This window comes from Camellia sinensis, chromosome 1, assembly GCF_055761805.1.
Source record: "Camellia sinensis isolate YWXY chromosome 1, ASM5576180v1, whole genome shotgun sequence".
Lineage (NCBI taxonomy): Eukaryota > Viridiplantae > Streptophyta > Magnoliopsida > Ericales > Theaceae > Camellia > Camellia sinensis.
In genome coordinates, this window is record NC_138961.1 from 243,443,820 (window position 1) to 243,458,202 (window position 14,383).

Consider the following 14,383-nt stretch of genomic DNA (forward strand, 5'->3'; position numbering starts at 1 on the left):
TTTATCATTTTGTCCGCCTCTGTTAGCCAGTTTGAAACATTAGCCTTTATGTCTTTACCAAGGGTCTTGTATATATCAACTTCGTCATTGACTTTTTGCCACTGATCTTCCAGGTTCTTCTTTTCAGCATCCATCTTCTAGAGGTTTCCTTTGTAGCAAGTAACAAAACGGATATGACACACCACCAATTGGATCACTGAATCAATAATTTTTTCTACAATCTTATCCAGTATGATTTGGGGACTACACATTTTCAATTCACTCTTTTTCTTATCTCTTCGTGAGTTTTTTTTTTTTTTTAAGGATATGGTAGAAAAGAGAGGTTCAAAGCAAATGCTAACAATAGAAACAATGTAAATATTGCAACAGAAACTAGTCAAGACTTGTGGTAAATGTCAAGGATCTTATCTTTCAACTTCGGAAGTCAATATAAGCTTTAATATATTTTTGGTCTAGCTTTATAGCGTTTCTCACGCCAACTCCCAACGTACGCGTACTAATTACGTCTCGTCTGACCCCACAGGTCCTATTTCACATGAGGAAGCTACCCGTGCCATCCCTACACTTGTTTGGGGGCTGCTTTCAATTTTCGGCCCTCGAAGACATTTTCGGCTAAGTTTATGACGTTTTTCATGCCAACTCCCAACGTACACGTGCTAATTACGTCCCGTCTGTCCGCACAGGTCCTATTTGATACAAGGAAGCTACCCATGCCATCCCTACAGTCGTTGGGGGGCTGCTTTCAATTTTCGGCCCTCGAACGCCTTTTTCGGCTAAGTTTATGGCGTTTTTCACGCCTACTCCCAACGTACACGTGCTAATTACGTCCCGTCTGTCCCCACGGGTCTTATTTTACACTAGCAAGCTACCCGTGCCATTCCTATAGTTGTTCGGGGGCTGCTTTCAATTTTCAGCCCTCGAAGGCCTTTTTCGGCTAAGTTTATGATCTTTTTCACGACAACTCCCAACGTACACATGCTAATTACGTCCCGTCTGTCCCCACAGGTCCTATTTGATATAAGGAAGCTACCCATGCCATCCCTACAGTGGTTCGGGGGCTGATTTCAATTTTCGACCCTCGAAGGCCTTTTTCGGCTAAGTTTATAGTCTTTTTCACGACAACTCCCAACTATGTTCCGTCTATCCGCACAAGTCCTATTTGACATAAGGAAGCTACTCGTGCCATCCTTACAGTGGTTAGGGGGCTGCTTTCAATTTTCGGCCCTCGAACGCCTTTTTCGGCTAAGTTTATGGCGTTTTTCACGCCAACTCCCAACGTACACGTGCTAATTGCGTCCCATCTGTCCCCACAGGTCTTATTTTACACCAGCAAGCTACCCGTGCCATCCTTACAGTGGTTCAGGGGATGCTTTCAATTTTCGGCCCTTGAAGGCCTTTTTCAGCTAAGTTTATGGCCTTTTCCACGACAACTCCCAATGTACACGTGCTAATTACATCCTGTTTGTCCCCATAGGTCCTATTTGACACAAAGAAGCTACCCGTGCCATCCCTACAGTGGTTCGGGGGCTGCTTTCAATTTTCGGCACTCGAACGCCTTTTTCAGCTAAGTTTATGGCGTTTTTCACGCCAACTCCCAACGTACACGTTCTAATTACATCCCGTCTGTCCCCACAGGTCCTATTTTACACCAGCAAGCTACCCGTGCCATCCCTACAGTGGTTCGGGGGCTGATTTCAATTTTCGGCCCTCGAACGCCTTTTTTGGCTAAGTTTATGGCATTTTTCACGCCAACTCCTAACGTACACATGCTAATTACGTCCCGTCTGTCCCTATAGGTCCTATTTGATATGAGAAAGCTACCCGTGCCATCCCCATAGTGGTTCGGGGGCTTCTTTCAAATTCGGCCCTCGAAGGCCTTTTTCAGCTAAGTTTATGGCGTTCTAGTAAGACGACATTTTACAGAGGAGACTAACTGAACTAATATATTTTTCCAATATGACAATAATGAAGCTCATAATTGTCCAACATATTGAACATGGTCAATAGGGGGAAATATACCCGGAATTATGTTGATTACAACCCAAATAAAGTCATGATTCAATGTTGACAACTCCTAATGCACAATGAGGGTTTCATTAATTTTTTTCACGTATTACAGTCCTTTTTACGCAACAAAAATTACAATTGTATTAGCACCCTTTTGATTACAACCTAAAATTGTTGTCCACTAATAGACCCCAAAACTCTAGAAACAATGATAGACTTATTGTGCATAGAAGCGTTACAAAAATATATACCGATTGACACGACTAAAACCTACCGACTGTTTCTAACTTAAAAAATTCAAATAACATTTTAGTTTTCAGGTGAGTCAAGTTCCATAAAATTCCAAAACTTTATAAACTTAATTCCAGTATAAGAATAAATTTTTTTCCTAAATCAACTACCAAAAATTACAATCCAAAATTTCAATAGTGGTGTGCGTCAAAAAAATGACTTCTCAAAATGTGAGTGTTCTCAGCATAAACAAAACCAACAGCAAATGTGAGTGTTCTCATGGCTTTGTTTACTTCAAAACATATTTTGAAATGCCTAAATGTTGTGTCAGATTAACAACCAGCACAACATGAATAACAACCAAACAGCACCACACAAAACAACAAAACAAGGCATCAGCAGAGCAGCATGAATACATTTAAGCAACCAACACAACATCCCAACTCAGCCAACCAACCATCCTACCATTAGCTAGCACCTAAGCATAGCAGTCAAGCATCAAGCAGCCAAAATGGACAAAAACAGCAGCGAACTGTCAAATACAACAATTTGTATTTTGAATTTTATTCAGAGGACCCTCGTACGCAAATGATTCATGGCACAGGAAGTATATGCTCAATACATTTATGTAAGGGCATTGTTGGGTAATCAACAAGATGTGGTTTTGGATGTGTGGTAGTTCACAGGATCCTAAGGCAAATTGTTTGTTGTTCTCTCTCAAACTATTTCTGCCTACATTATTAAAGGCATTAGAGTATGCAACTGAAGCTAATTAAATGGACACAATGGAAGTTATCATCATCAGGAGGGGCTACTAAAATATAAGCGACTAGACTCCTAGTGCTTTTAATGATTGCCACTACTTTGAATGTGAACCTTAGTTATATCCTCTGTTTAGGTTTTTGTTATTTGATTTTTATTTTTCCATATACTACTACTAAATCCATAGTGGGTGAGATGGGGTATTGAATGAGCAGCAGGTTATAGTAGGATGGCCGCGACTACCCCATCCAAGTGATGCTAGTGTATGTAAAAATTGTAGATGTTTAAAAATGATTGGTGCTCTCAAATTTGAGTGTTTGATTACATTAAAAACATATGTTGTTCTAAATGCTGGGAACAACATAAATAAGATTTTCATCATCAGAGCAACAAAAAAAAAAAAATTATAAGCAAATTAGACGGAAATTTTTTCCAAAGAAAAGGTACCTTAAATCTCCAAAAAGCACAGCAGAATGGAACTGGATTGTCACTTTAAACTCCTTAGCTTGTCCTTGTGGTCTCAGATCCTCTCACTAACACACAAAACAAGGTCAAACATTATTTAGATTTCTCACCTATGAAATCTAGATTTATATATATATAGGGTTATATATATAGGGTTAGTTTGGAATAATATATATAGGGTTAGTTTGCAAAGAAAGTGTCCTGCAAAATTGAATTTATAGTTAAGGGTATGCCTTGGACTTGTCTTGTGAGAGATCAAAGCAAAGAGCATGAAATTGTTTCCTATATAATATGATACATTTCTACCAACAAGCATTAGCTCAATTGATAAAAAGAGCTCCAAATTAGTGGGATGTGGACTATACCTACATTCTTCAAAATGAAATCTTTTATTATGAGCATAGAACATGATTTTTTGTTTGGAATATTATTTAGATTTATACATATATATATATATATATATATATATAGGGTTAGTTTGGAATATTCCTAAAACAGAGGTCATATATATATGCATTCAGTTTAATCATCTGATTTCCTAAAATAGGGTTAGTTTGGAACATTTGGTCATATAGTTCAACAATCCACAATGGAGAATCAGAAATCGGCAATCCAAAATTTTAACCAAACCCATTCACGAAATCAGAAAAAGCCCTAAAAATTGTTTGTGAAATCAACAGAAAATGAGACAAAAAAAAAAATTAAAAACCCTAGAGAAATCGTTAGAGACACGGGGATGGGAGATACAAATAGACAGACCCAGATCGACAGAGGGGGAGAGAGACGAGAGACAAATACCTGTGGCCAGCGATGGTGACCAGCGATGATCGGCCAACGCCGGTGGACAGCGCCGGTGGCCAGCGATGGTGATGACCGGCGGTCAGGTTTGGTATCGAGTGCTGGTGTATGAGGTTTGTATGTTGGTGTGTGAGACAAAATAGTTCCAAAAATGTGTCTCTGAAATATATATATATATATATATATATATACTGGGCACGAATCATTAATGAGTTTCCCTCTAAAAAATTTCAAAGCTTTAGCGACTAAATCCTTATTTGTCGCCAAAAATCATATTTGGCGACTAAAAATTGGTCGCCCAAAGCATCCTATTTGGCTACTAATTCCAATTTTTCATCGGCAATATTTACTATACAACGACTAACTTAGTTTTGGTCGCCATAAATTCATCAAAAATACGCCCATCTTTTGGCGGCAAAAATTTTTTGTCGCAAAATGGTAGCAAACAATTACTACAGCTAAGTTTGGTCGCCAATAATAATATATGGTGACTAAATTAATTTAGTAGCTAAAAATATTAAACGAATGCCGACTAAATCAGGTTTTTAGTCACCCAATATGGTACTTTTGGCGACTAAAATTGTTTTGGTCGCCAATTTTAGTCGCCAAATGTGCATTTTCTTGTAGTGAGGGGATGGCAGAGAGAGAGAGAGAGAGAGAGAGGGGGGAGGAAGAGAGAAGATGAAAAGAGTAATAGCGGGTTCGGGGTTGGGTCTCTGGCAAGGGTTGGGCTCCAACAGGGAATTAAAAAAGAGCACGAGTATGGGCTCCGATGGAGGTAGAGAGAAAGAGAAAGGCTCTGTGTTCAAAATTTGAATTTGGAAGAGAGAGAGATTCCTGAGAAAGAGATACTTTGGAACTTACATTTTGGGCCATTAAATCTTGATGGTAATTAATCTCAACCATTAAGTAAGACATTTTCAGTTATTGGATTGAATCAATCTAATGGTTCATATGTTGACACATATACATTTTGAGCCCTTGAATTCAAACCAAGCCTTCCATTGTTATATAGATTTTTACACACAAATTTTGGAAGCCAACAAAATCTTTCTACTTTCTTGTTTTTTTTTTTTTTTAGTTGCATTAAATCAGAGTAAAAATGTCCTGATTTAAAGTGGCAAAATATTTATTTATTTTCCAGAACATTACATTATGGGACAATATCCTCTCTAGTGAGCGGACCGACAAGTATTGTGGAGTCCATTAATTTCATCTTGAATCCTTTTAATTATTTGAATTGTTCATATTTTATTACGTATTTAGACCAATTTTAAAAAGTAGGGGAAAAAAAAAAGAAGAAGAAGAAGAAGAAGAAGAAGAAGAATTTTTTTTTTTTTTTTTTTGGTTTTTTTTAAAAAAATGCAAAAAGTATATAAAATTTATGTGACCCAAATAAATCAATAAGCGAATAAATTGACTTTTTTCCTCATTGTCAAGATAGGCCTCAGATTATATAAGGAAAAAAAATGATTCAATGTTCATAGTGATATAATTTTATTATATTTATTTTTAAAAATATAGTTACTTTTTTTTAAAATATATATAATCAAATTATGACATTCAAATTGATTTGAGATTTATGCCAATAAATCAGGTGATTTGATTCATGACCAATAAATCATTTGAGTATATTTATCAGCAAATCACTTATATTCAACAAGTGGAGCCAAAGTCCACCGTGGTTACTTTGCTGAAAAATTCCACCATGTTTGATTTTGTTTCACCCACTTCTTCCATGAGAGCTGTTGTTAGCAACCAACTCATAAGAGACATTTGACTTTTTATTATTATGAGATCTCAATTCTCCATAGTTGGAATGAAAAAGCTAACAAAACCATTTCCAAAGGAAACTTAAAAAGAAATTGTAAAGAATGTAACTGCGGTTCGATTGTTATGCCGGTTTAACCACAATTTTTTCAAAATAGGCCAGTTTTCAGAATAGAACAAGTTTAGAAAGCCATCCGAATCAGAACCCGAACAAGTCAACAGGTTTAGTTTGTTTTTGATAAGTGCTAATCTGATCTCCCCCTAGTATATACCTCAATCTGTTAGTTTTGTCATTGGAAAGGTTCGATTGATTCATATATATCCTTGAGTTGTATAGAGTTGAGAAAATAAGATAGAATACGATTTCTAAAATATTAGTAAATAGATTGTTTAGTGTTCCCAAATTTCAATGAAATTCAACTTACGGAAACTAAATCTGTGGCTCATTACCTAGGCCAGTGTACCACCTTTGTGTTCAATTATGGCACAATTCCTATTTTATTCCCCCGTGAACTTTAATGAGAGATTCCATCATAAATTTCTGGTGTTGACCGATGATCTTGGGCTAATATCGTTCAATAACAATAATATTAGGATGATTATCTTTACTCAACAACCCCCCCCCCCCCCCAAGTGAACTTTAATGAGAGATTCCATCATAAATTTCTGGTGTTGACCGGTGATCTTGGGCTAATATTGTTCAGTAACAATAATATTAGGATGATTATGTTTACTCACCATGTTTTGTTTATAATTTGATACCCGTGTGCTTAGTTTAATATGAGTAAAAATGACAACATTGCTTTCCAGCATTGTTTGATAGAAGAATTTTGCAGAGCATATAGAGAGAAAAAGCAATGTAAATTGTCTTCTCATGAAATGCTTTGCTGAATGATTACAAAACTTCCAACAATGTCCTCACTTTTCTTTTTCTTTTTTATTTATTATTTATTTATGTATTTATTATTATTATTATTTTTATTTTTTTTTTTGAGAGAGAGAGTATTCTATTCAATTTGCAGCCCACACATCCAGACAATTGTATATATTTTTATCAAGAAACCATAAGCTTGAAATTGAGTATTCCATATTACACAGTAGAACAAGGTATTTTGAAATGCTTATTTTTGTGTATTTGGGTACCTAGTTATTCAAAAAGTCGGTATGAAATAATTATACAATCAAAGAATCAACTCTACTACGGTGTCTCTTAATTGCTAATTGCAATAGCAAATGTGCATCATCTGTGAGAATCCCAGCTCCAAAGTTTGGCATTCTATGGAACTCAGAATTTCTTCAACAGCAATACAACTTCCATGATCATATATAGGTGTTACTGTTTCAACTCATCTGCTCACCAATTAAATCCAAGCCAACCACAAGGAAAGACAAGCCTTGGAACAGCAAGAAATAGAAATGAATTCCATGTGCTGATAACAGGCTTCTTGCAGCAGCGGTGAGTAGAAGAAAAGCAAGGGCAAGTTCCTTCCTATAGAGCTTGTTTCGCTTCTTGACAACAGGTACCTCTTGTTCCTTTAGTTTTGTGAGCATTTCTAGGCCAGATTCCGAAAGCCTCCTTTGGATTTTCTCTTGGTTTGAATTTATCGATTCCCTCTCAGCCAGGGCTAATAAATCAGATTCAGATGACCTGCCTGTCTTCTTTGTCACTACCCATTCGTACGCACTTCCAAGTTGAAATAGCCCCGACACCATGGCATTGAATTTTGTCACGGACATGGTGTTCTCAAACAGTAGGTATGGTATCAAGAATGGGAAAGATTTCGGAGAAGGTAGGACATTCAAAAAAGACATGAAAACCGGTACATAACAAACCACCCAAAGAGGTAATTCTGCCTCGGGTATGAACATTGTTAATGGAAGTATGACACAAAATAGTGTGAATGAGTAAAAAGGAAGTATCAGTTTTCGCAGAAGAAAGAAGAGAAATATCATGTTGGCCTTCTTCCACATTGATATCTGCACATAGACACAGCGATAAATCAGATTTGAACAAACATTAGAACTTCTACAGATTCTTAAAAAGCAACATTTAACTCCGGAGGGAAAAAAAAACCTTGGAAGTCAAGATAGCAGGAAGGCATAATCTGAAGAGCTGCATTGGACCCGAATGCCAGCGATGCTGTTGTTTCTTGTACGCTTCATAAGATTCGGGTAATTCACAAAGCACCCTCACATCATTAAGGAAAATGAATTTCCACCCGTTCAGATGGGCTCGAACTGCAATGTCCATGTCCTCTACAGTTGTTCTTTCAAGCCAACCTCCTGACTCCTCTAAGGCCTTAATCCTCCACACTCCAGCAGTTCCATTGAATCCGAAGAAATTAATAAACATGCCATTAACTTGCTGCTCTACCTCAAAATGGAAGCACAGATTAACATTTTGAAGCCTTGTGAGTAAATTCTCATCCTTGTTGACAAACGACCAGCGTGCTTGGACAAGACCCACCTCGGGATTTCCCTGAGACAATTTCACAAACACCTCATAGGTAAGATTAACAAGATTATAAAGATTCGAAAGAAACAATGCCTCCGTTTGGGAAGTGGGTTGGCTTTTTGGCTTTTTGGCTTTTTGGCTATTTTAGCCGAGGCTATTTTAGCCTGGTTTGGGAAGGGCTTTTTGGCTTTTTTGGTTTTTTTTGTGAGAGAGGATTGTAATGATTATGAGTTGGATTTGATGTTTTGTTTTTTGTGGCTAAAATAGCCTATTTTGTTTTTTGTGGCTATTTTAGCCAAAAAAAACCTGGCTTTTTGCTTGCCAAACGGAGGCATTATTCAAGTGGATAGGTTTGTTACCTTGAAGTGAGGTATTGTCAGTTTAAGGAAATCAGGATTGGGCTGAAAGTCTGCATCGAATATTGCGACAAACTCGTAGTCCTTGACATAGTCACAGCCCATGGCTGATTTAAGATTGCCTGCTTTGTACCCTGTTCTTATGAATCTATGTCTGTAGATTATGTTCACCCCTTTTTGTTTCCATGAAAATACTTCATTTCTTATTAGATTCTGTAAACTTTCATCATCTGAATCATCTAGGACTTGAACTAGAAGTCGGTTCTTTGGCCAATCCAACTGGCAGACAGCAGAGATTGATTGCTCATATACCTAAATTCCAAGAAAATCTTTCACATCAGATCCACACAAAAAAAAATGTAAATGGATCAATAAACACCAATATGCATCTAAGTGCTAAAAAAATGGTGACCCAGTGCACGAAACTCTTAATCTAGAAGAGAAAAAAAAAAAAAAAAAAACACACCAATATGCACCTACGTGCTAAAAAAAATGACTCAGTGCGATACTGAATTTGGAAATAACAAACAAGATTTGAACTCGTGCCACCAGGGCAAGCCTTATCATTGGGCCAAACAGCCCTTCAATATGGTGCAACTGATTGCTCTTGATTAAAAATGCAAATTGAGCTGTCAGATGTAATTAAAGAGGTTAACATGTACAAATTGAGAACAGAAACGTACGAAAAGAAAAGGAGAAAGTAGTTTTTTTTGTTGTTTGATTACCTCTCTTTCATTGCACATTGGAATCTGAACAAGAACCATTGGGAAACCTGAACAATCCTCAATGTCATATGGTTCTCCTTCAATCACTGGTTTCAATTTCTTGCACTTCATCCAAAAACACCCAAAGCAGAGAACTAGCCGATCGAGCGATTGAATCATGAAAAGTACAATGCAGAATTTAGAAAGATACACAACGGAAGGAGCAATATAATCAACTCTGAAAGATAGCCAAGCCATGTAAGACCACTGCACAAGACCCTGAACCTCCCATGGATTGATCAGATTCAAATTCCATTTCTTGAAATGGGCAACAATTTCTATAACCAAAGCAAAGACCGAAACAGCAAGAAAAACTCTGAGAAATCTGTACAACCTCCCTTTGTTTTTGGGCTCTTCTCCTTCTTCTTCGCTCATTTCGGATACAGCGATGCGTTTCTTAACCGAAACAAAGGTAGACTTTAAGGCCATTGCTAGCCAAGAAATGCAAGTGAGAGCTTTGTATGCTTTGAGAAGAAGAACCCATGTGAATTGCTTAGGACTTGCAGCTTTTTCTTTATCTGGGAACATTAAAGGCTTGTTCTCAATTGTGACTGCCACTGATGAATTGGGTGCCATTTCTTTTCAATCACCCAAGAAAATCAAAGACAACCCAGATGAGAACTCTGGCAATAGAACAATGGGTTGAACTTGGAAATTAGTTATATATGGGATTTACATAGAATCAAGAATGAGAAAGAAAGAAAAAAAAAACACAACTCCAAATCATTGAAAACTGGATCTGAGCAGAACAGAATGGCACAGGGCCCAGAAATTCAGATGGAAGGTGAGGAAGAGAATATGCTTCCCACAGAGAGAGAGAGAGAGAGAGAGAAGTTGCTTGTGTGGGTGATTAGCAAATGGAAGAGTGGGTTAGAGGGGCCTAATATAAAATTTCACAAAGTCCAAGGTCCACACTGTTCGTTCAAAAGAAAAAAAGGTCCACAGTGTGTGTATGTATACAGCAAAGGATAGTCCAGGTGATGAGAGATGTGTGAAGCACAAAGGTAAAGAGTCAAAGGAGAGAATAGAGAATTACATAATAGGGTAATGTTAGGAATTTTAAAAATTTTATTAAATATTTTATATGGGTGTGTGATTTATATTATGTGAGTTTTACATTTATGTGAGATATTTAATAAAATTTTTGATAGAATTTTTTGACTCTCTAACATTTTTGTATAATATAACAAGTGTACTTGGTTTTAATTTTTTAAATTTAGTTTTTTTTGTTTTTGTATTTTTTTTTGTTTTTAATGAATATTTTTAAAATTTTAAGTAATTTTTTTACTTTTTTAAATGAACTTTACTTAGATGTATTTAAAAAATAAAATATTTATAAAAATCAATAAAACACAATAATACCAAAACAATGAACTGAATTGTTATTATTATTTTTATATTTTTAGTATTTAGCAAATTTTTTAAAGATTTTTTTATAAATATTATATTTTTTTAATTGTATTTATGTTAAGTGTATCTAAAAAAAAATTAAAAATTATTTAAAAATTTTAAAAAAATCAATAACAGTAAAAAAAATATAAAAAATAAAAAATTTTAAGTGAGTGGTTTTTACAAATCAATCTTACACAAGACACATGTTGAAGTAAGAAGATCTAAATTGTCGTCATATGATGATTAATTAAGATAACTTTAGTTGAAAATAATGAGAAAAAAAAAAAAAGTGACAGCCAATTTACAGCCAAAGTCGAGAGACACGTCATTTTCAATCAATAATATGTATATGTATATATCAAACTCAAGCCAACCAACCCATAAGAGAAGAGTTTAATTTCTTCGTCGTGTGGTGTGATCTGGAGTCTATGGACACCGTGTGTCTTTGCGTAATGCATGGTGTACTGTGTTTCAACTTCTCAAAAACAAATCGGTGTCAATCACCGCCGAATCCTGATTGTTAAGGTTTAAATAATATCAAAATAAATTTAAAATTTTAATACATGATAAAATTTAAAAAAAATTATTAGAAAATCTTTCATCAAATACTTATATTCTACCATTGGTGTAGTGGTAACATAGATTACGCATCAGCATTCCACGTTAGCAAGTAGCGCTCAATTTTCAAGAGGCACAAATCTCTTTTAATGACTCTATATTTCAATCGTGATTCTGTTTTATGCTATTTTGATTAGACCGACTAAATAAGAAGATTAGAATTTATCAGATTTGAATCTAAGAACTGTGAATCACCGAATTATTTATCCGTATTGGTTTTCTCATAGAATTAGATATCTGAAAATGACTATTTTTAATGAATCTAATGTTTGGTTGGACGCACTGAATAGGATAAATAAACAAAAGATTATTTTACCTTTTTTCAATTGTTTACTAAGTAATAGTAATATTAAACATATCTTTAATATTTTAATTATTTTTAGCTAAATTAAATAAAAATTTTATTTATTTTATTTTTTACACAATTAAATAAATTTATTTTTTTTAAATTAAATAAATAAAATATCAATAAAAATATATGTTATTTTTTAATTAAAATTTTAAATGAATTTATTTTTAAAAATAATAATAATGAAATAATGAAATTAAATAAAACATCTATTAAAATTTAAATTCAATAAAATATAAACAAAATTTTAAAATAAAACATCAATAAAAATATCTATAAAAAATTATTTTAAAAAATTAAATAAATAAAGCATCAATAAAAAGTTAAATAAAATTATTTTATTTTTAAATTGAGACATTTAAATTTTTTTTAATTTTACTAAATATAATATATAATTAAATAGTAGAGAGTTAAAATAGTCATTTCACCATCTAATCCGAACAGTAAATAGTCCCATGGAAATAATCTCACCTCCCCCAGGATATAATAGTCCCTCATATAAGGGATATAGAGTCTGGTAGGACTCCATGTCCGACGAACTAAAAAAATAAATAAATGCCGGATTGGATGCTTCCAATAGATTACAGTCCGCACAGTAAATAGTCCCTCCCTTATCCCTCCAATCAAACACATTCCAATCGTGACTCTGTCTTTTACTATTATTGTATTTGTCTTATTATTTTGGATATTTGATCTACCAAATCGTAATTCTTACAATTTTACCCTTATAAATATATTTTAAATCCTTACCAATTTGGTGTGTGCTATTTTAGATTATTTTGAATATTTAATGATGTAAACATTTACATTAAATAAATTTAACAATATGAATGTCCACATCATGAAATATTTGCATTGTCAATGTAAATGGGACATTTTGATAATTATGTTATCCATATGATTTATTGGAACATAAAATAAATAATTTGAACTAAATATAATATAAATAGGTGAAGAGAAATTTATAAATAAATATTCTTAAAATTTATATATTTCAATTTTCTCATTGAGACGTGTACAAAGCTATCCATCACACACATTAATCATAATTTGTGCATCTTATTTTAAGGTTGAGATTCTCTCCTTGAATTCCCTCCTTGTCTCCCTACTTGTAATGATAAATATACACCTTAAATTGATCCCACGGTCCAGATTTGGGCGGAAAAAACAAATTTAAATTTGTTTTATTATTTTTTTATTTTTAAATTGTCAAATTTGAACCGTTAGATCAATTCAAAGTGCATCTCTACCATTACAAATAAAGAGATAAGGATAGAGTCCAAAGAAAAGATCTCAACTCCTTATTTTAAGTTAAAACTAGTAATAAAAGAGTAGAAATTAAAAATATCATTTTCCCAATTTTTAAATAATTTATTTATTTAAATTATTTATGTCTAATAAGTTATAAGCATAAATTATATTAAATAGTTTAATACAAACTCTTAAATTAAAATAAGTTATAAGTAAGTTATTTAAACGGAAATAAAAAAAAACCGTGATTGTTAGTATTTTTGTTAATTAATAAAAAATAAATAAAAAGACCACGCACGCAATTAGAAAAGTAATTTGAGAACATAAAATCTATAATTTAAATTTAATTTAATATAATGTGAGCTAATAAATCAAAAAATATACTTTTTTATAACATCTCAAACCAACCTTAAATATGGTTTCACACGCTTAACTGCATTGTCCCTACCTAAAACAGATTTAAGCCGTGTTGCACATTTTTATTAAGTTGATCAACCCTTCTTAATTAATCTTACGCGGATTCATCATGGGGATTTGCTGTCACTTTTCACCTCGATGTGGGTGGGTAGCCTGGCTCATAAAAGTGATGGTAACCATTGATGAGTTGTATTTTAAAGTAAGGGACAGTGTGGTAATTATGAAGAGTAAGCTAAAGAATCTAAATAATTTATTAAATATTTTATTAAATTTTTTACATGAATATGGCATCTACACATATATGAGATTCATAATACGAGATTTGGTAAAATATTTAATAGATTATTTGAGATTCATAATATTTTCTAATTATCAATTAAGAACTATTTTTGGTTATCAAAATTAATAATAAATTCAAATTTCCCGTTTCAAGAAAAAGTTTCACAAATGTTTGAAATTTTTTTTTTTCTTTTCATTAAATAGCTAAAAATTTACACCATTTGGATACGCTTCACTGTTAAAAAAAAATAAAAATGATTAGAGTTGGAGCTTAAGGCAAAAGAGGGAGATGAAAATATCATAATCAAGGAAATTCACCTAAGATGTTAGTTTTTGTTGATAAAAATTTAGTTCAACTCCAATCAATAATGATTTGATCGACAAACTAAAATAAACTTTCAATAAACAGAAATAAAAATCAAGCTATGTTTTAAACAGATTAAGGATTTTCTTAGAGGTAATTAGGCAA

The 14,383-nt window shown here is 33.6% G+C and overlaps 1 protein-coding gene across 1 annotated transcript; it reads right to left on the reverse strand.

The window, feature by feature from the left end:
• Positions 1–7,081: 7,081 nt before the first annotated feature.
• Positions 7,082–10,551, reverse strand: CSLC04 (Cellulose-synthase-like C4). The gene is made up of 4 exons (XM_028199328.2): positions 9,570–10,551; positions 8,848–9,156; positions 8,108–8,512; positions 7,082–8,010 (listed from the first exon to the last, which is right to left on the reverse strand). The coding sequence occupies exons 1-4, from the start codon at positions 10,182–10,184 to the stop codon at positions 7,375–7,377; spliced, it is 1,965 nt and encodes a 654-aa protein (XP_028055129.1). The 5' UTR covers positions 10,185–10,551; the 3' UTR covers positions 7,082–7,374.
• Between the last annotated feature and the right edge of the window lie 3,832 nt (positions 10,552–14,383).

Excerpts from the sequence above, each read along its gene's own strand:
- CSLC04 (XM_028199328.2), bottom strand. The coding sequence starts at position 10,184 with ATGGCACCCAATTCATCAGTGGCAGTCACAATTGAGAACAAGCCTTTA. Across the intron at positions 9,157-9,569 it reads CAATGTGCAATGAAAGAGAG|GTATATGAGCAATCAATCTC; the intron begins GTAATCAAACAA and ends CTTGGAATTTAG. Across the intron at positions 8,513-8,847 it reads TGACAATACCTCACTTCAAG|GGAAATCCCGAGGTGGGTCT; the intron begins GTAACAAACCTA and ends AAATTGTCTCAG.